At 37.1% G+C, this 21,626-nt stretch overlaps 2 protein-coding genes and 2 pseudogenes across 4 annotated transcripts; all 4 read right to left on the reverse strand.

The window, feature by feature from the left end:
* LOC131768810 (uromodulin-like) overlaps window positions 1-21,626 on the reverse strand; it is a 233,972-nt pseudogene that overhangs the window by 197,609 nt on the left and 14,737 nt on the right.
* LOC131784653 (tetratricopeptide repeat protein 28-like) overlaps window positions 1-21,626 on the reverse strand; it is an 84,945-nt pseudogene that overhangs the window by 28,912 nt on the left and 34,407 nt on the right.
* Window positions 759-10,417, reverse strand: LOC136281014 (tetratricopeptide repeat protein 28-like). Of its 3 annotated transcripts, none has more exons than XR_010717525.1 (5): window positions 10,235-10,417; window positions 9,110-9,166; window positions 3,318-5,103; window positions 2,536-2,736; window positions 759-2,027 (listed from the first exon to the last, which is right to left on the reverse strand). XR_010717525.1 is itself a non-coding variant. In XM_066167190.1 (4 exons), exon 3 carries the CDS (start codon window positions 4,809-4,811, stop codon window positions 3,330-3,332), a length of 1,482 nt encoding a protein of 493 aa, XP_066023287.1. In that variant the 5' UTR covers window positions 4,812-5,103; window positions 9,110-9,166; window positions 10,235-10,417; the 3' UTR covers window positions 759-2,736; window positions 3,318-3,329. The 3 variants fall into 3 exon arrangements, 1 of the variants encoding a protein (XP_066023287.1); XR_010717524.1 differs by adding an exon at window positions 3,020-3,163 and having other exon boundaries at window positions 759-2,736; XM_066167190.1 differs by having other exon boundaries at window positions 759-2,736.
* On the reverse strand, window positions 5,045-21,057 carry LOC136281093 (uncharacterized). The gene is made up of 4 exons (XM_066167301.1): window positions 20,799-21,057; window positions 19,885-20,018; window positions 19,452-19,728; window positions 5,045-5,103 (listed from the first exon to the last, which is right to left on the reverse strand). The coding sequence occupies exons 1-4, from the start codon at window positions 21,055-21,057 to the stop codon at window positions 5,045-5,047; spliced, it is 729 nt and encodes a 242-aa protein (XP_066023398.1).

Consider the following 21,626-nt stretch of genomic DNA (forward strand, 5'->3'; position numbering starts at 1 on the left):
ATCACAGACATATCTGACTTGCCCATTCATTTTTGCTGATCATTTGACTTTTTCTTTTTTTGTCTTTTTAATTCGTGCACGAACATTAAAAAAAATATCTGAAGACGAATGTCTTCCTGAAGAATTCATTTCAAGCAGCCACCACATATGATCACTATTTTACCAAGAGAAAAAACCTTTTCCAATCAGGAGTATTATGTACGCTCAATTAGAAATAAATTAACAAACCAAACCTCACATGCCTTCGATATTACTCTTTCATCTAGGTTTCAAATAACTTGCCTATAAAGTAATTTGTCAGGAATATGATTAATAAGAGCAGTGCTCAGAAAAAGAATTGTAGGGATATCCTTTCTTGAAGACACTTGATTATTTTGGTTTTTGTTTTTCTTCATCCAATCCAAAGCACTTCAGGGAATTAAACTTCAAACGTCTAACAGCTCTTCACCAAAGTGGAGGTGGCTAGTGGTTGATATTTATTCCTGCAACGATTACAATATGTGCGTGGGCAAATCCAGTGCAAGTTGCTCGGAGGTAGATAGCAAAGGCTGTACGGCATTTGAGTAGCCAATCAGAGGGTGCATATGGTAAATATCCTCCACTAGCCATCGACACCCACCTGAAAAGTTGTTGATTATTCAACGTTTATTAGCACCGAACGTCCTTTTGGGGAACATATATGGCCAACTGTTAAGAAGTCTTTTGGTTTGGGACTATCTGAACTACCAAACAACGTAAACTGCAACTGTAAACTCACTCTTGTTTAATGGCTTGGATTGTAATACAACTTGTTAGGCTTAACTTGACAACTCAACTGTTCAGCTGATAACTGCTCCACTGCCTACGAGAATGTTGCTCACGTTCTTTTAAGGTGACCAAGCTAGAACTGACAGGAGATTGGTAGTCGGTCATCAGACTATCACCCGTTATTAATTTATGCTTACGTAGTGCCTTGCACAGTAGGTTGTAACATAACTGCGCTTGTCCAAAGAGATGATCAGCATAAAGACCTAACATCAAATAAACATCGTCAAAATCTTTTTCATGTTTAAAGGTTCGCTGTCCTTCGCGGGTCTCCAGGCCAAAATAAACGAACGTGAGCATTATAAAAATTACTAGGTACCACTTTAAGGAAATTCATGTAACTGTAACATTGATATGTTTACAGAAACACTGTTTAAAGGTAGTTGCGTGACAATAATTTATAACAAGAGTAAACAGTTCGTATTTGGAGAAGGGCCAACTGATGGTAATGCCTACTTTCCATGAATTAACAGGAAACTAGCAAGTGATTCCAGTCACACTGATGGAATAACATTTTACAAGCTGTAAAACAATAGCCACAATTATTATTAGCTGTAAACATTGGTTTGGCATGGCGTGGGTTAAAGTAGCAAAAAAAAAAACACAAAACTTCAGATCATGGTACTAAATCAGTGATTATAAAAATTCCAGGAAGAAATAGCCTGTGAAAGCTGGTATTAGGTCAAATGAGTGAATACCATAAATAATGACTCGGCTTCTTAATTAAAAGTATCTCCAAAAAGAGAAGATTGTACTTTAAAAACAAATCAGTTCTAGCATATGCATATGAATTTGAAGTAGGTCATTTCCGTGTACCCTAAAACCATACCAAAAACAAATCTCTAAACTACTCCAATGCAATAATTCCCCGCGTTTATACTTAAAAGCCAATGCTGAAGTCGAAGCACTTCCATCAATAAAATACTTACTTGCATTCTAAAATAAACATGAGCAATCATTCAACTACTTGTTTGATATCAACAGTCAACTTATACAACACCTGCCGATGAAAACAGTATACAGGAATATTCTAAGTAAGCTATAACAACCTAAAAATCAAAATACCAATCCAATTAATATTTAATAAGTTGAAATTAGTTCAGTGGATCCCGTAATCTTAATCTTTAACACTATATAAAGTTTGGCTCCCCATCCTCGCATCTGATTCTGCTGAGTTGCAACCTCTGTGCGGAGGGAGAAGCTTTCGATGTTATCATTTCTGACTGAAAAATGTAAAATAATTTTTTTCATGCCCTGATTTACGACTGGTCTCTTTCTTTATTAAACAGGACACTAAAGCTAACCCCACTCAGGGCCTACAGTGGCTTCACAGATTTCCTTACTAAAAACACGACTTTTCAGAACTGCTTTGAACAGAGACTCGAGTTTAATTAAAAAGAGCCAGGCATTTTATCCAACTTGGTGCATGAAGTTGCACTGAGTCACATGTTACCACAACTAAAGAGCTCTAAAAAAATTACTGGAGGGGGGGGGGGGGGGTAAGGGTGCTAGGCCCTCTGCTGCCTGTGTAGTGTCCACATTTTTGAAACCTAAACTCTTACTTGTTATTAAATTCAAAACCAATATATTTATACGGTTAAATCATGTGTATGTATGCTATCAAGTTGATTATCAAATTTGATAAGTTACAACATATAAAATCCAACCAGTGACTATGGTTTGTTACGATTTGTCAAACATGAGCATATAAAAAAAATTTTTCCTACTAACATTGATCTTTTGCTATGCAAAGTGAGCCAGATCATTTCCAAACTCCTAAATTTTGAGTTATTTCATGCTGTTTGAAATACAGAATAGTACCGGCCATGGCACTGAAAGGGTTTATCACATCAAGATTCATTCCCATGTTAATCTTAACTGACGGACAATGACAATTGTAGTTTTCATTTATCTTCTTCGGGTAGCGGCCATCTATGGGTAGAAAAAGAACAACACCATTGGAAACTTCTTGTATTTTTACAAATAAAGGAAATCACCATGTAGTTTGTTTAAAACTCTGACTGTCCTCTTTACATTTTCCTTGTATGATCGATTGTTTTTTTGTTGGCTGGAGTACATTTTGTACTGCTTATACAGTGGCTAGAAAACTCAACAATTTCTATCCACAATGTCTCAAGCCTCTAAAAGACTAAGCTGTGTTATCTTCTTGACGGGAATATGATGTACAGAATAAAGTAGGGAACCTCGTTATCACCTTATTAGAGTTAGTCAGGTGAGTTTTCTGCGTTCATCCTTGAACGCCCATTCCTATGAAATCGCAATCAGGTTCTGGAGCAAAGGCAAACAGTGGCGGGCGCGAAATCTCGTATGAAACAGTCCACAAATACAACTCCTGTGGCTTGAAATGAAATGACATTTGGGTGGGTTTGCAATCGAGTCATATTGTAATAGAGAATGCAGATAAATGAAGTGTGTAAAATTTGACGTCAAGACTAAGCATTTTAAGAGTATTAAGAACATTAAAGGAAAATATCAAAACAAGTTATATTTACACTCAGTGGCGACTAGACTGAATCAGTTCCATTTAGCTCCAGAGTGACATCATCCCCAATGAGAACAAATGGTGCCCAGCACTTTACTTCCCCGAACTCTTCAGACTCTCTCATACATTTCATGGCTTGGTTAAGAGCTTCACTGACCCTCCTTCCTTTAACTAGTTCTTTATAGAAATGTTTCATGAACCGGAAAGTGGCTTCGTCATCAATTCCCCAGAGGGACACCAAAACGGACCGAGCCCCGGCACCTAAAAATGCTCGAGATATACCAACCACTCCCTCAGCCTTTATTTCTCCATGAGCACTATGACAGCAACTCAACACAACCAACCTTGCCCGCAGCTTGGCTTCCAACACATCCGCCATCGTCAACAAAAAGTCTTTCTCCTCAGGATGATGGGATTCCTCAGCAGGGTTTGGGGCCAAAATAATTTCTCCTGTATCCATTTTGCCATGTGCGGCGATGTGCACTAAAGCAACCGTGGATAGTCGCTTTAAGACTTCTCCTTTAGTCGCCATTTTTCCAATAAGGGGAACTGTTCCTAGGATTCTTCCAATCATCTCTACTTCTTTCTTTGCATATGGCAGCTCACACAACTTTCTCCCTTTATAGAGAACTTCCTCTAGGTACGGATCTCCCACGAGAAGGGCGCCTGTCTTATTGTGGAAGTCAGCTGGAGAATCGGTAATTAATTTCAAAGTGGTCAAGGACGGAATCAATCTGATCTTTAGAGACTCGCACAGATACTCCTGTTTTGGGTTCATCAGTGCTGCATAGGGTACCAAACATAATGGACCTTCTGGGATGAAAATGAGGTCATTTCCATGAACCAGGTCAGCAACAGGAGCAATGATGAGGTCAAAAAAGCTCTTTAAGCTTTCCTGTGGTGAAAGAGGCCGAGAAATATTGACAGGGGCCCTGTCAGTCGTGCACCCCACCTCACGTGACTCATCAAGTGAGCGATTTTCGATTTTAACGCCAGCACGTACACCAATTTCGTCCAAGGTGGTATGGTGTAGAGTCGAAAGGAAAGTTCTCACGTCTTCTTCGGAAACATAGTCTCTTACCTCTCTTCTCCTCAAGGTGACTTCTTCATCTTTCCTTATGACCCAGAAAATTATTTCTTGTCTATTGAGAGCTATGAAAACTGTTGTCGAATGAATGGATCTAAGAGAGCAACCAGTTGACTTTTCTGAGGAATGAAACCAAGAGTATAAGTCTTGACACCCATAATTTTCTTCCATGAGGTCTTTTAGAGCCTGCGCCCGTCCATCCTCAGCAACATGCAAGGCATCATTAACTTCACCTTGGTTTAAATAAAGACGCCACAAATTCTCGTATACACTATTATACGTATCGCGGTAGCTAATTTTCCACTCGTCTTTAAACCGGAGATGGGCCCGAATTTCATTGAACTTTGACAAACTGGAACTAAAGCAGTCACGGGCTTTCAAAAATGAATCTCGATCTTTAGAGATGTGGTTAAGCATAAAATATGTATGGCCAAGATTTCCATAAGCCTGTCCTTCTCCATCTTTATCCCCTACTTCTTTTGCAATTTGTAGACGATGCTCATGATACTTGATTGCCTTATGAAAATCGCATAACCTCTGATAGGCATTGCCAAGATTTCCATAAGCCCGTCCTTCTCCAGCTTTATCCCCCACCTCTTTTGCAATTTGTAGACGACGCTCATGGTACTTGATTGCCTTACGAAAATCGCCTAAGCTCTGATAGGCATTGCCAAGATTTCCATAAGCTCGCCCTTCTCCAGCCTTATCCCTATTAAAAACAAAAAACAAAAAACAAAAAAACCAATAATCTTTTCGGGATATCCTTCTTTTCAAAATGTCTTAAGGGCTGGTTTCCACTAGCAACGGAGTCGGAGTTGTAGTTGGAGTCGTAAGGGCACTTCCGACTGGGTGAAAACTAAAAAATCGGAGTCATGAGCGGAGTCATAAGCTCAACGGTCGGACACAGGACGAAACCCCTTGTTTCCAGATTTCTTAAATGTGACGGAAATATATAGCTTCATGTTTCCGCTACATTTACGTTTTTCGGAAACGTATTATGGCAAGTCTTGGCGATTCTGTCCAGTTTCCGTCATGTTTCCGGAACGGAAATTTCAATTCATGTTACCGTCATATTTAAGTCAGGACGTTTCCGCTGTTGTTCGTTTCCGTTGTGTCTCTGCAACGGAATTTTTGATATCCTTGTTGAATCTTTGCAATGAAAACAAACCGATCATGGTTTTGTGCATGGTTTTTACTATTTTGACGAAATTGAAACGTTAGGAAATTGCACTTCCATATCAATGAAATTCTAAATATGGATTTTCAGAACAACTATCGTGAGAAAGTTTGTATATGAATTAGTAACTCCGACTGATGATACGGCTTGCAAAGTAATAAAATTAATATTATAACGCAGCATGAAATCGCCACTTTACTTTTCTTCATTTCTTGCGTAAAAAACAAATTCCGTGTCCCGTAAGCATGCTTTGACGCAGAGACTGCGCAAAGCCGACTCTGTAGTTAATATTAAAGGCGCGTAAAGGGCGTAGATTGGGATGGTTATAGTTCACAGATCAATATTGAAAGTACTACCAAAATATGTGAAATAAATGTGTCTTATCAGTCATCAGTGAATTACCGAGTGATTTGCAATTGGATGTTTCTTCGTAAAACTATTAAGTTTCTTTAGGACTTTATGCGCACTGTAATTGACGGACCTTTAACGCTCTTTACGCACAGCTAGCTAGTCTTTATGGGTCTTTAATTCTCTTTACGAATCTTTACGCACTGTTCTTTACAGACTTTTAATAGTTCTCATATTTACCCACTGTTATATACGGACCTCTAGCTCTCTTAACCCACAGTTAGGCTTTACGCGTCTTTCAATATCTTTACCATTCTTAACAAACTGTTCTTTACGGACCTCTAACGGCCTTTACGCAGAGATAACCTTTACGCGTTTTGATTTTCTTAACGAATCTTTACGCACCGTTCTTTACAGACCTTAAACGGTCTTTATGTACAGCTAGTCTTTCCGCCTCTCCAATTATCTTTCTGAATCTTCACACCCTGTTTTTTACAAACCTTCATCGCTCTTTACTCATTGCTATTCTTTGTCAGCCGATTGGGTCGTGTCAGGCTGTTGGTTCACTGAAATCAATTTGGTCATTTGAGGCAGTTGGGTCATTCGAGATAATTGGATCGCTGGAACAGTTTGGGTCGATGTGGGTCGACATTTGAGACCGTTGAGTCAATTGAAACATTGGAGCACTGGAACCGATCCGCGATTAAATTATGATCATTATTTTGAGGTTACTGGCCCATTCTATACATTTTCAGAACATTTGACATTTCATACATACTGTAATTTTTTCTTGATGTTCATTTGTTAAGTAAGGAATTTCAGCCATGTTATGTTTAAATGACAAGGACGAGAAGCGAATATAAACGTACTTTTTAAATAATAAAAATTGTTACCGGTCGATTGATTGAAGAAAAGAAGAAGAATAACATAAATTTATTGAAGCTGTAAAGAAAATATAGCTCTTGTGTATGTGTGATTTTACATAGTGGAGCATAGATTTCACAAACGGACGGTAAAAGTCTGGTATGGGTCATACAAAACCGCACGATCACAACATATTTACCTGTCCTGCAATGGAAAAGGAAGATCAAGAATAACGAGTGCTGAAAGAGTCCGATATATAAAGGAAACAAGAAAAAAAAGTGTTTCTGGAACAAAATCTAGTGTTTCCGTCCCCTCTAGGTCTGAATTCGTCAGCAGAAATAAGACAAAAATCTGTTTCCGAAAAGTAACCTAGTATTTCCGTCGACATTCTGTCTAATTACGTCAACGGAAACAAGAGAAAAACGTGTTTCCGGAACGTAACCTTGCATTTCCGTGAACGTTTAGGTCTGATTACGTCGACGGAAATATAAAAAAATTAATGTTTCTGCAACTTTACAATGTGTTTCCGCTCATGTTAACATGAAGTTACACTTTCGGAAATGTTTGTTTCCGCCAACTGAAACCTGACGGAAACATGTAAAAAAGTGGTACGGTTCCACTGTGACCACAGCAACGGAAACACGAGTAAACGTCACCAAACCGACAGCGGCGTGTTTCCGCAATGGTTTCACATATTTCTTCCACGTTTCCGTTTACGGATTCTTGATATTTCGTCCTGTGGGAAGAATCAGAACGGCTTCATTTTCTTCTGATTGTGCTTTGGACTCCGATGCTTATGATCAGTGAAAAACTTCATTGAAGGCAGAAGCGGAAGATCAAACCAGCTTGATTTCAACTTGATTGTATTAATCTGCACTTCTCAATAACGACTCAGACTCCGTTGTAAATGAAAACCAGCCTTTAGGTTATGCCTTATTATCGGCCGTTGAGCTTTCTACATAAAATATTGATATTGAAGTGAAAAAATTATGTTAAACTCGCCCGTCATAGTTCGAGGATCAGTCATAACAAATGCTGTGTTTCCCCCTCCTTCTACAATCTACAGAGCACCATAACCTAAAAAAACATATCCTAACATAGGTCTCAATAGGCCCGAGGGCCGTAAAGAGGTTTAAATGATGAAGGCAGTAAGAAACAGTGAGCAGCCAGGTCATCGTGAACGTGCAAGACTGGGTTCTATTCAGTTTCCCGCGCATCCTTGGAATACTGCACGAACCTCAATGCAACTTGTAAACTGGGAATAGGTTCATACATCTTATAGCCCATTCACATCAGCAAAACATGTTCGGTTGAACTTTAATTCATCTAATTCGTTGCAAACGTGTATACGTAAAAGACAAATTAAATCAAAGTAAATGAACTCAAATTTTAATTTTAATGAAAAGCTGAGTATTTTCAACAAAATTAAGTCTAAAACGTATCGCCCCCCCCCCCCCCCCCCATTCCCATTTCTCTGAACTTACACTCCCCTGTTTGGAGGATTATAAAAATAGCTTTTAAATTATAAAAGGCTGAAAGCATTTGTTTAAATGTGTGGAATGAATTAATACTTTAACTTTTAATGTCCGTTGGCAATCAGTTCTAAGCGAGGATAGATCCATAATAAAAGAAATATTTCTAATAAGTGTTGAAAAATTCATCCGGCTAATGGCCATAAGATTTCTCCACCTCTTGTTTTTCAATTTCGCAAACTCGGAAATTACAGATTTACAGATTTTGAGTTCATTTCACCAATTACAGATTTCAATTCAACACCTTTCTATATTTTGCGTAGCAAAATAAACTTCTTTTAAGCAACCTTCTTTTGAATAAACTTCCTTTAAACCGGGCTTAACCGAATGTAAATTAGAAACAGAGAACTTAAAAACTAAATCGGACGTAAATTTGTACGTTATCTTGTAACGCTACACTCAGATTACAAGCGAAAGCTAGATCCTTTAAAGGAAAATAGTTCAAACTGTGTTTGACAAAACATCTTTGAAACATGTTTAAGTTTTGTTCTGAATGGGTTATAAACCTGATACTGACCAATGATGTATCACTTTAAGGAAAATAAGGTGAAAGTATCCACCTAAAAATGGCAGACTAACCCGCAGTTTTTTTTCCGGTTAGGCTCTAACTAACAGCTCTGAGAACCATGCAATATTTGCAGCACACTTCGAGTCGTTGTATTAGTTTTGCTTTCAAACAAAATTTAAGGTCATGATCTTAATTTACAGTTAACTTGCAAATATGTAGCTCTAGTCTAAGCAAGAAAGATTCCATAGTAGAAAACTGCTAATGTTCACATTAAGTGTTTTCAAACCTGGAGAGCTGTCTTGTTTTCGATCTTGATCTCTCTTGCCTTGAGGAACCTCCATTACTGAAAAATAACACAAAGGAAAATATTATTTGTCTTCGCCGAGCGCTTCAGCGATCAGTTCATTTTCCAAATTTATCATTTGAAGTTCAAGTTAAACATGCCACAATACGAAAGGAAAAATCGGGGGTTTCTTTGCACACCTTTATCTCTTACAAGCTTCATTCCCTGATAATTTGTCCCTTACATGACAATCTTATGTTCAAATTAAAGAATTTAGCTGCGGCAAAATTTGAATAACCGTAAATATAAAAAGGGAAAATTCCCAGCTGAAAGCGACCGGGGGCAGAGGGAATGTCCCTTCATTAAGTGAAAATGGAAATGATTTGAATCAGTATTCCAGAGACAGAAAGAGGGATTCTCTATCGATTGCAGTGATTTGGTAGTTTTACTCAGTGTTCTTTGATTATGTCTATCGCTGCCAGTTACCTATTACAATTACAGAAACCATGGTGAAATATTTTTAAAACCGAGTTAATTTGTATACTCTTCAATGCGAGTCAATGTGACTGCACAGACGGTCAAATCAAATTACGAACGTCTACACAACGTGGAACACACTTACATGCGTTAGACATGATTAGCAGCCGATAAGAGAGACAAAAGCGGTAGATTTGCGAAGACAAGCAACCTACGGAATTGTTACAACCGCTTGATCAACATAACAACACCTCTGTTCCTTGAGTTCATGACACGCTTGGTTTGTTCTGAAAATGGTTTACATGCCAGCATAGCGAGCTCCCGAGCCGATTTTTTCACAAGTAAGTCTCTGTCCAAAGATTTTCACAATAGTCTAAGTGCTCAGAAGTTTCTCATCGAGATTTCTGACAAAACGAAAGGTATTGACCTCGCGCTCGAAGGTTTATCGAACTGATCCTTAACCCTTACATTATCTTCAGACTCGACTAAATTGATCTTGCTTCGCTTTTGGTTTACACTAGAATAACATACGACTGTACACACGATGATAGTTACACTGAAGCAGGTTGTTCGGGGCATCTCCGCAACTGAGGCTACTGCAAACGACGACTGTCATCAAAACATCTTCTAAACCGCTGCACTTAGTCTTACCTGGAACACAGAGGCAAGGATTCAACCAATCTGTAACTCGAAACTCTAGAAAAATTCACCCACAACTCGACTTCCTTTCTTTCGGCTGATGCGCAAAACTAGATGATTTGTAGATAACTGTAGAACACTTTTACAAACGAGAAATTCGAAAAGACGAGAGGTGGAAGACGAATGACCTTTGGTGACTCGCATTCCTTGGTTCCTAGAATTTTAGCATGAAATCGTGACATTCTCTTAAGTTAAATAATCATATGACGTCACAACGGATATCAGGTTTCCTAACTGTTGACGCGCCACTTGTTGAGGTCTTTGCCTTACTCTTCGGTTACATTCCTTTGACTCATATTTATTTAGTGGGTAAGTTTATCTTGGTAAGATCGTTGTCATTTTCATGATTTTCCGAATAGAAGATAAATCAAACCGACAAATTTTCATAAAAGAGGAAACCTGTTTAAAATTCTAAGTCAGTAGATTAGAGACAAGCCAAGGACCGGGCGAGTTAAAGTCGGTTGTCACTATTTCCTGATCCACTGCAACTCTTTCGTTAATTTTCATTATCCGAGAGCGTGACAAAAATTAAGGCTGACATCAGCCCCGCTTCCCTCCCCACCCATTAAAAATAAATGGAGCATTTTGGGCGATCTCGCCCCTTTCTTCTTTAAAGTTCCACACTGAATGCGTGACTGAGCCCATGAGCAGCAGAAGCTCGCACAGTGAGCCTCCATAACTATGCAAATATGCTTATTTTGTTCAACGGCCGAAATATGAAGATTTGTCCGAGCATGAACTGTTGTATACTTAACCTAGAAATTTGAAATGCTTTTGAAGAAATGACAAGCTTTACTTGCCTTCATGTTGTTTGTTTGTTTGAATTTTGTGAGCTTTTTCAGGCTGATTTGCAGCCGCATAACAAGTCTTTAGTTCCCTCTCTTGCTCCTCTCAACAGCGAGTTAATCTGCCTCATAGCTGCCTTGAAAATCCGAAAAAAAATCCGGGGTCTTAGGAGGGTTATAACCGAAATAGAAAAAAAGCTGTAGTAGTGCTGATCAAGTACGTTTTGCATTTACTCGTTGTGTTTTTAATTAAACCTTTAGCTCCCAGAAGTGATTCACATGTAACTTCTCCCCACAATATCCACTCACTGTCCAACAAAGAGTTAATGAGAATACTCAAATGTATCAGGTAGGAGTTGTTATCTTGATCTAACACCAAATTCTTGCTTCTAATTTATATGGTAATGTGTAGCAGCCAGATCCCGGGAGTTAAAGGGTTAAGCTTTAAAACGTCATAATAAACTAGATATACCTATCGATAGAGTGCCAACGAGCGATCAATTTGTGGTTTGATAAGGGGGTTTATGCTGAGGCATAGTTTTTTCCAATTGATAAAAGGGTTTTTAATAAGAGTAACATGGAAGCTGTACTAAGGTTTTAAGGGCTTGGTAATATTAACCAAGTCATTTAATAACTTGAACATGTGAAAGGATGTGACTAGTTCTTGTTATTAATGTAACATTATAAAGAATAACATAACAAAGACTATGAATCGTGTTGTATTGTATAACTGTTGCTTTGAAAGAGCATAAAAAAACAACACTGAATTTTTCATTTACAATGTAACACGTCTTTTCATTGGCTTGAATAGTTCCTTCCTTGCAATTGGCTTAAACTGAGACATTCTTACATCTGTACACCTTACACCTTACCTTACACTTTTCAATGCCGATCGAGAATTTTTTCGCATACACCATTCTTCGCGCGGCACTCTTCTCTGCCGCCTCGCCAGCCGAGCGTCTTCGCTCGGCTGGCTCGTTGGCAATTAAGTTAATTTCAATAAATTTGGAATAGAATTAAAACTAGCAACACGAATAAACATGGTATATAACAAAACTGAAGTTCAGACTTTTCTCTTGAAGTTCATCTTTGCTCTTCTATCATTAACATTTCTATGTCCAAGAAACAGCTCTGGGGCCTTTTTTACTTTGGTATTACAAGAAAAAAGAAAAGCAAGAGGGGAACTTATATCCGGGGAAGGGGGAGGGGGGGGGGGCCATAATTGGATGGTTTTATTCGTTTGTCTAAAGGTAGATGGGCTTAAGGGGCTAAGGGGCTAAGGGGCTTATAAATTCTGGGAAGGGGGGGCTCTTATAAGCAGCAGTTTACAGTATTTATATATCTAATAACTGTCTTGGTCAACTTGGCTTGGGCTTCCTGTGTTGTGCTTGGGGGTAAGTGGGGTTTTGTACTCCTTTCTGTTACAAGAACCAACTGAACTGAAATGCACAATGGGTATTTTTAATTAACAATATGCTCTTTCCAAAAGCTCAGCACATAATAAGAAACAAATCATTATCACCGTCGCACAATGGAACTTCCTCTTTGACATCTCAGCAACAGCAGATTGAGACACTGACACAGAAATACTAAAACGTGTTCATGGGTTCACCTTCCCAACACATTGGCTTCTATTTCAGTTTTAAAATAAAATCTCACTTTTTGAAAAGCTGGAAATGTACACAGGAAATGACATTACCATATCTGGGGCAACTAAAACTGGCATTTTAGAATAAACTTTATACCCAGTATGAGTAATTTTCACATATTTCACATTAGCCATAATTTGCTTTTAATTCACGAATTCTACAATGATGTTAGCTTTTCCATTAGTACCTGAAGGTACAAAACAAATGTGAAAATCATAGCATTCAAAATGAGCACAGGGACTCCCAACACTTCCTTTTTAAGTTTCCACAAGCCTAAATGTCTCATGTCACATTTCTTATCATTTCTTTCCTTGTTGCATCTTCTGTTTCTGAACTTTGCTACAATAGGTGCAGTTGTTCTCTCTTTTCAAGTCTCTGCTCTTTAATTTTCTTTGCCTGCAACAGAAACACACCATCAAACAAGAGGAAAACTTTAGACAGATAAAATTGAACTAGTACATGATATGTTTTTTTTATTGATAAGAATCCCTATTTTATTAGATTGATGAGTAAATTCTCCTTGTCAGAACACAGAGAAAAGTATGGAAAATATGCATATAAAATGATGTTGGAGTGTATAGGGTTAAAAACACACAATAGGGAATGGATCTGTATATATTAAGAAATTTCAATAAGATCACTGTGCTTTTACAATTTCCTTAGCTGACACTGTGCTTTCACAGGAACTGGCACATGCGAGCAATGGGGAGCAGATGGGAAATGTATGTAACAGCATTACAGTTACATAAGCATCATCTCCCAAATATGATGAATTTCATTTCTTCTTTTCTATTGCTCAATTCTACAAATCTAATTTAACCACACAATCATGTATTTGCAAGGGAAATCCCATGCGGTCAAGTAGATCTCTTAATTCAAAGGTATCAGTGATGTTTAGAAAGCTTTGGTAAATTATTTAGCCATTGAAATGCTTTTTGGACAACTTTTATATCAAATTATGAGTAACCATGCATTGAGAAATGTAAGAGCTGTTTAATGTGTTTTTATGTATGATATGATCTAAAAAAACCTCATACAAATACTGCTCTTTGTACATTCCTGGTGCACATTTTTAAAAATATTTGGAAGCAATCGGAAAATGCCTTAAGATAATTATATTGTTTGATGTGATCTTTCATTGGAATGCAGAGGGTGATGGACACATCAAATTTTCAAATGTTTTCTGTTAACTACTAGAATGTTTAGTGTTGTTTAGTTAATTCTTTAAAAGCTTTAATTTCAAGCCAGTGTGTAGTATGGAAATCCTGTATTGCACTCTGTAAGTAATCTTTCAATTCATTCACAATAGACTTATCACAAATTAAACATTTTATTTCAGTACATAATGATTATTAGATTATTTTAAGTAAGTAGCATTTGCATTTAAGTAGAAAACGCACAGTAGTCCTATGTCTAAGTGTCTTGCTGTAGTCTATTATTTATTTTGAGTTCCTAATTTTTGCTGATAACTGTTAATTAAGATCAGGGGGAAAATAATAAAAAATGTCACCAACAATTTGATAATGAAAAGTTAAACCCAACCCCTCTCTCACTGTAAGGCAGTACCCACTGATAAAAAAAAAGAACCAGTGATTAATTCTTACTTAAGCTGACTAAATTGAAAGTGTAAGAGTTGGTTTGAGAGTACATGTGTAAGTATATATGCATGTTTAAGTATGCAAATTATTTTGCAATTGTTTAAAATCATGATGTTATACCACCCAACTCAAAGCCATTTTTTATTTGACCCTTATCAGCCCTTTGGCTTCAGTTCAAGGAACATTTAAGAGTCTTAGAAAAAGAAAACTCACTGTATCCCTTGAGGCCAGTCATTAACTGCTTATGTTTAACTAAGTTTGAACCGAAACAAACTCTGGACAAGTATGGTAAAGAATGTGTTGCATGAAAAAGCCAAGGCTTTCTTTTTTTATCACCCCACTCCCTGAAAGGACACTTTTGTGCCCCCCTTTGACTATGTTGTCATGATAACTGAGGTGTGTGGTTTAATATATAACATGATATCCAAGCTAATTAATCGCAAAAAGAATAGAGAGCCTAATCAGTCTCCCAGAAAACTTACTACTTGTCCTATACAGGCTTGTTAATAAGTGCTTGAAACTCCTTATCACAGGCATGCTTAATAATGTTATCTTTCTAGGACACACAGCTCCAATAAAGAAGGGCCTGGAAAAAAAAATATATGGCCATCAAGAAAATAAGAAATCTAAAACAACTTGATGACAACTTTTTAGTTGAGCATTAAAACAATCTCAGGCATTTTCTCGGCAATACTTAAAACAAACTGTGTAAGGTTTTCAGTTGAGTAAGTCAACGCTCAGATTTTGGAAGTAAAAGGGTCAAGATTTCAGGTAGTTGGTTAAGAGGAGACAATTTGAGACAGATTTGAACACTGCAATGATCTGAATCTGCCACACCATAAACAGTAAGCTATTCATAACAATTTTTCCCACATGTTGAAAAATATTTGAAGGATATTAAACATGATAGCCTCCATTTGGTGCAAAAAGAGGAGAACTGTAATATAATATATCTCAGGCATAGGCATTCTTTTCTCCAACAAAAGGCATAGGTTGTCAAAGGTTACCAATTCGGTTGTCATCCATTATATATAATGAACAAAAAAAATTAGAACTGTGGGTAACCAAAATTAGAAATCACTTCAGGACATATTTATTGGGTAATATCTTATCATCAGTGTACATCAAGAAGCAATTATGCAGGTGAAGGGGAAAATTATGGGAACTGCAAGATGTCGGAGACTTACTAAGCAAATGTTGAAGAGCCGAAGAAAACAACTGCATCACTGGTTCAAAAAAAGAGAAATGAAAGAGAAAAAAATGCAAATTTTGTGGCTAGTGGGAATCACAGTCCCTGAGGTGCTCATGATGGCCAAAACTACTTGTAACGGTCCAAACAAAAACACACTCTTTAATAAACTTCCGAACAAAACAAAAAAGTGAAGAATCAAAGCAAGGTGAACAATTAAAGTGGTTGCAAAAATAAAATTACAAATAATGAGTTTCTTCAGAAACAGACAAACAAGAAAACAAAATAAAGGAGAACAAAAGACACTAACAAATGTTGTACGAGAGCCAGTTAAAGACAATAGAGAATGATTTAAAACAATTGAGAAAAATGATCCAGCAAAGTTAAACATAAATCAGAACAAATACAATTTACAGTAAAGAACCTATACAAATGATACAAACATAAGTAAATTGAGCAAAAAAAAAAGTAACAGAAAAGTGAAGAAAGCAACAAACTTGAAAACAAAACAACTTCATAAAAATGCAATGGAAAGAAAAAGTATGCAATATTTTAAAATAAATTATGTCAATGTGATTTTTGGCAGCAACAGCACTTTTCATATAATTTTTTTAGCTTCCTTCTTTTCTTTAATCCTTTAAACCCTAAGAGTGATTAGCATCTAATTTCTCCCTACAATATCCCTGAATCTTACATCAAGGTCATGAGAGTAAAGGGAATGATCACCTTTTAACTGTTTATGGTGGTAAATTTATATTATCCCTGGAAACTTTGCACAACTTAGTTATTTGCTTGATTGTTTGTGTTTTTTTTTTTTTGACGCTGTTGTGTTGCGCATCCATCACCCAGCCTCACCTACTAAAAATAAGAATAGTTTCTGGACCATACTGACTTTAAATTTAACACCATTAAAAGGCCGCTTGGTCTGTAGTTGTAAGTCATAGTGTGAAATTCAGTACTTTAACTATATCCAATAGACCTTACTGCAGTTTTCAACTCCACCCTGATTGGTTGGTGGGCAAATAATTTTTGTGAAAATTCAGTTATGATTAAATATCAGTAATATTGTAAACTTAAGCAACAGTTGTACACGTTATAGGAAAAGGATTCTTCTGTAAAAATTTTTCTTCTTGCGGACAAAAATTTTTGAAAAAAATAACATACAATGTATGGAAAATCTGTTACAAACAAGAAGGCAAATTCAATGACAGGTACAGCCATAGCCACTATTAAGCAAGCATCCCTACCACTCCCAAAATGCATTATCAGTTGCCCCAGATGTCCAGGCAGTCGAGGGAGCAGTTTGAACATTAATACAGTTAAATTGTGTATTCAGATTAATTATTGCATGCTAAGTGCATTATTTCATGACAACGTACTTTAGCAAGTTATGCACATATATATTTAATATCATCAAGGCAAATGATTTCTGGCGTTATCGCTAATTGAGATATCAGATCAAGAAAGTATAAGCTTTTTAACGGAGTTAAATTTTGGCTGAAGGCTTTTCGAGTTATTAATTTGACTATTTATTGTATGTTATAAAACTACAAAGCAAAACACTAAATTTGGGTAGTAAAACACTAAAATACTTACTTACCTTTCGGTCCCAAAATGTTTTTCACTTCACTGCTTTAAAAATTTTAGCTTGTGTTTACTACACTCTGATGTTTCTTGTCTTTTCTTTTTCACACTGGCAGTGTGACGACATAAACTAGTGGCAAAAAATTGCTAATTTTGGCCGTTTCACGGCTAAAGGTTGACCCAGTTGAGCTGACTCTTACATAACAAGTTCAGTGCCATTTTCATACAGAAAAGGCAAACAAGTATGCGATTATTTGTGCAAGCAGAATAACCTTCATTGGACTTTCACTGATGACTCACTTGATAAACTCGTATGCAAATTAATAGTGTCGATTTACCAGTTAAAGCCTATCACACACGGTGCAACGTTTAATTTTTCCATTCGTATTTCACAAAAATACCCCCAGCACCTACAAAAGGGCAGTGCAGAATATATCATCTCCTCTCAACACGTTCGTTACGCTTCTTACTCCATCTTCTACGGTCTCTTTTTATTTTTTTACCGTGATTTACACTGATTAAAGAATTTATTTTTTGCAGATTGCCGTTTTCTGTGTGTATCGTATTACCTGTGAGTGTTTGTATGTTTCATTAGTTGCGTTGTGTACTTGAAGTTGATTTTACATCATTTTGTATTGTTACTTAATTTATGTCCAGTAATACGTATTTATTTGTATAAATTTAGTCCTGTGGATCAATATTTGTGTCCCCTCTTTAGAACCAGCCTCGTCGTTTTTAAATCCTTCTAGAAAAAATTTCATTATTTTTAGTTTATTCATAAGTTTTTGTTCTCTTTGTTGTATTTTTCCGACTCAAGTCTCGTAGAACAAACCAAAGGCTTTGGACATTCCTCAGCGCATTCATTTTTTTTTCCTTCTGTATTCAGTTTTTATATTTAATTAGGTAGGTACACCACCTGGGGTATTTTGTTAGAGCGTTCTCTTCAACTTCTAAGTGCGTTTAAACTTTTCAAATATCATCTGTTGTCTATTTTGGATTGGAGACATTACACGTTGCCTTTAATTAGTATCATCTTCTGTGGCATTCATCTTCCTCGTTTATTAACACTCGTTAAAAAAAAAAAGAAGAAGAAGAAGGGAAATACATTTACCCAGATTTTTATATCCACTCAAGATATATCTTGTGAAATGTGGTATACTTATGAGAGCGTGGTACAGTGTTAAAGTAAACAATCCAGATAAGACTTTCCCAATAAAAATAATACATTAATTGTCTCTTGTTTCTCTAAATTTTTCATTCCTTTATATTTGGCACATAGTTTTCATCTCACGCAATTAAGTTTTTGTTCTTAGGAGCTTTAGAAAGAGGCGCAGTCTTGTGATTTTTAAAGTCGTCCGCTTGTTGGACGTCGAGTTTTTATTACACAAGAGTAGGCTCCGCGATATAGCTAATTAGCCATTTAAAATGGTGGGATAATAGGAAAGTGGGAATTGGCTGATATTTGCAAGATCAGTGGGAGACTGGTTCAAGTTGCCGTCGATTGCATCTCTACTATTTGAGACGTCCTCGCGCATGTTGATGGTGGTGGGAATGGTGTTTGCAGCCAACAAACGAAGGCAGATATTTCAAGGGTGGCTTTCTTGAGTTAGATCTCGCTGAGCTCAATTGATACCAGTAACGACAACGAACACAACATTACCAAACACTTAAATCACAGTTTCCGTGGAAATATGTTTGTGAATATTCTGCCAGTTGGTTAAAGACTTGCTGGTAACAGCTTTGAATTTTTACGTCAAAACATTGAAGTTTAACGACAATTAGGTTTGCTTCTGTCCCCAAAGTCGTGCTATTTTTTGCTGATCGAATATCTGAGGATGAGTTCATAGGTCAATATTTTTTTCCCAAGTAAATGGAGTAATGAAGATAATTCAAAATGGTGTCTATCGTCATGCCTTGACGTACAATGATCTACAGCATTGTAGCTGGTTTTCCTTTCTTTTGGTTTTATCCTCTCCACCCGAAGAGCAAACTTGCAGAAGAATACTCGAATAAAAGGAAAAGGGCTTCAAAGTCTTGAAATCGACAATGACAATAGTCCCAACGATAGATACGGAAAGAATTTGTCGCCCTGCTTGAGCAGCTTCAATTCTTTTCGATGTGTGTGTGTCAACTTTATTTATAGAGGGTGACGACAGCCAGTTAAAAACTGAAAAGCTTGCGGCCATCAAGCTAACAAGTACACAAGGTTAACGTCTAAAAAATGATCCCAAAGACCTAGATATCTAAAACTGAAAAAAATTAACGATGAAAATCAAAGCACGCCCTGATTAACTATACAGACTTTCGCATCTCTTTAAAACTAGATGCATAACAATCAATGAGGCCCTTTATATAACTACTTACACTTTGTCTTCCAACTCAGACAGTTCCCTATTGTTTGCAATAGAGGGGTGTGTCCAGAGTCATCATTGCGCGTAATTTTAAGCTCACTGCCACCGATCAGCCAGAACGCCGGCGAGATCATGTCTGCGTTATACGACGGATCAGCGGTTTCTCCTGCAGCTTGAGTACTGTCATACCACCAATCTCCTGAGTCATCCATCCAGTTTTTAGTGTCACTGTTTGAAAACCGAGCGAGGAGAGTCCAGACCTGATCCACCGATACCATGTCACAATAAACCTGCAAAGAAATAAAGAATTCCATGCAAACTTTCATTTATGGTGCTAATTTATTTTTTCGTGAATTGTCTGCAAGAAAGAAATTCTTACTATTACGATACAAATCTATTTTTTCTTGAGTTGTCCAAAGGTGAAGAATAATAATTTAGTTAATTACCAGAAAGTTCTTAGATTTCATTTTTGTCTCCCGGGGCTCCAGCCAATATCTACCGCTAACCGCCATCCCTTGTTCGCTGGCTTTGATCTCTCTACAAGACTCGGCAGGCATCTCGGGAACGGAGCCTAATGAGACTTTGGCAAAGAAACAGTAAAATGCTTCTCGTTCGACGACAATTACTTTCTTGATCGTATTGTACTGTTCAATTAACCAACCGAGCATAATTTCAACGAGGAATACTTCAATGTGGCCATGTTAAACAATTCCTCGAAGGCTAAGAGGTTACGTCTTATATGCTAAGTTTCATTGATTCATTGAGTGTTTAAGACACGCATGCTCTGAAGGGAACATCCTGGGAAATGCCGTGAGCCAACCGCATTAATTTCTTATCCCTATTAGGCTTCGACTCCCCTGTTGAACAGAGGAGACTCTTTCTCCCCAAGCCCCCACCCCCTTCCCACATCAATTTATGCGAGGTTCTGATTTAATCTAATGAACTACATATGCGATGTGTGGATTGTATGGGGAATATATCCGGGTTTCAACCCGATCCTAAGAGAACGCTAATGGAATCAGTCACATTTCAATATAGTGAAATTTTAATAGTATACTAAACCCTTGGCATCTTTGAATGAGCTTTCAAACAAGCACTTTCTTTCTCTTTGTCTGTCTGTCTGTATATCTCGCACCTCTCTAACACAATCTCTCCTCCTCAAAAGTAGCTATGTTACCGTCATATGGAAGTTTAAAAATTTCTTAAATTGCTGAAAATTTTGACTTAACGATACCTATTAGTTGTGATTGTCCAGGAACTGAAAGAAACTTGATGTTTATAGCAGTGACAAGTATTCATTTTTACTTATCTTTTATACAATGAAAGGTTAAAAGACTATTTTAATTTTTTGCTTCCGAACCTCTGTTCTTCCATCGTCGCATGTAGAATCTAGTTTCATCTCGGACAAAATCTCCAGGTCTTGCTTCTTTGGTTCTGTTATTCAGCTCGCAAAGTTTACCAGTTATGACGTAATTGTAGCTCTGACATGTGAATTCGCTGTAGCAGAATATCAGACACTGGTATGGATCTTGTACCTTTTTCGATTTAAAGATGTGACCTTTGAGAGCTTTTCCACTCCTTGACTGCTGAGAGGGTTCACACTGCTGACTTGTGGCCATGCGCAGAGGAATTAAAGATGGAAAGTACAAAATATATAGTATCGGAAACATCTGGCCTGGATCGAGTTGTACTGTAAAGATAAATGGATCAGTTAAAATGCTCGCAAGCAATAAATAGATCATTTAAAATCAATGTAAGAGACGGGAAAATTTAGGCTCAGCAATAATATTGAGAAAGACGATCTTTTTTTTGTCACAAACGTTGGATGAAGATGAGAACATTTTGAGTCTCCATGACAAATCGAACGTTACGTTGAATGAATATTTATGAGAAAACTTGAGTATGTAAACAAGAAGTGAATTCTGTATTCCATTAAAAATTGTTTTTTTTTGTTATTTACAAAAAAATTTTCAAGGTTCTTTTGCTTTTTTCCTTCTTGGAATACCATGGAACAATAACAAGTTCTTTGTTTTCCGAATTAGAAACTTTCTGTCTGAGAAAATGTCCTTGCTCTGATCGCCCGATATCCGAAACTCCCATAGTATTCCACAATGCACAATTCTGTGCATTTTTAATGAAATCATGCAAATATATACGATCAACTTCAAATACCACTAAAAGAAAATTG

This window comes from Pocillopora verrucosa, chromosome 5 (genome assembly GCF_036669915.1).
Source record: "Pocillopora verrucosa isolate sample1 chromosome 5, ASM3666991v2, whole genome shotgun sequence".
Lineage (NCBI taxonomy): Eukaryota > Metazoa > Cnidaria > Anthozoa > Scleractinia > Pocilloporidae > Pocillopora > Pocillopora verrucosa.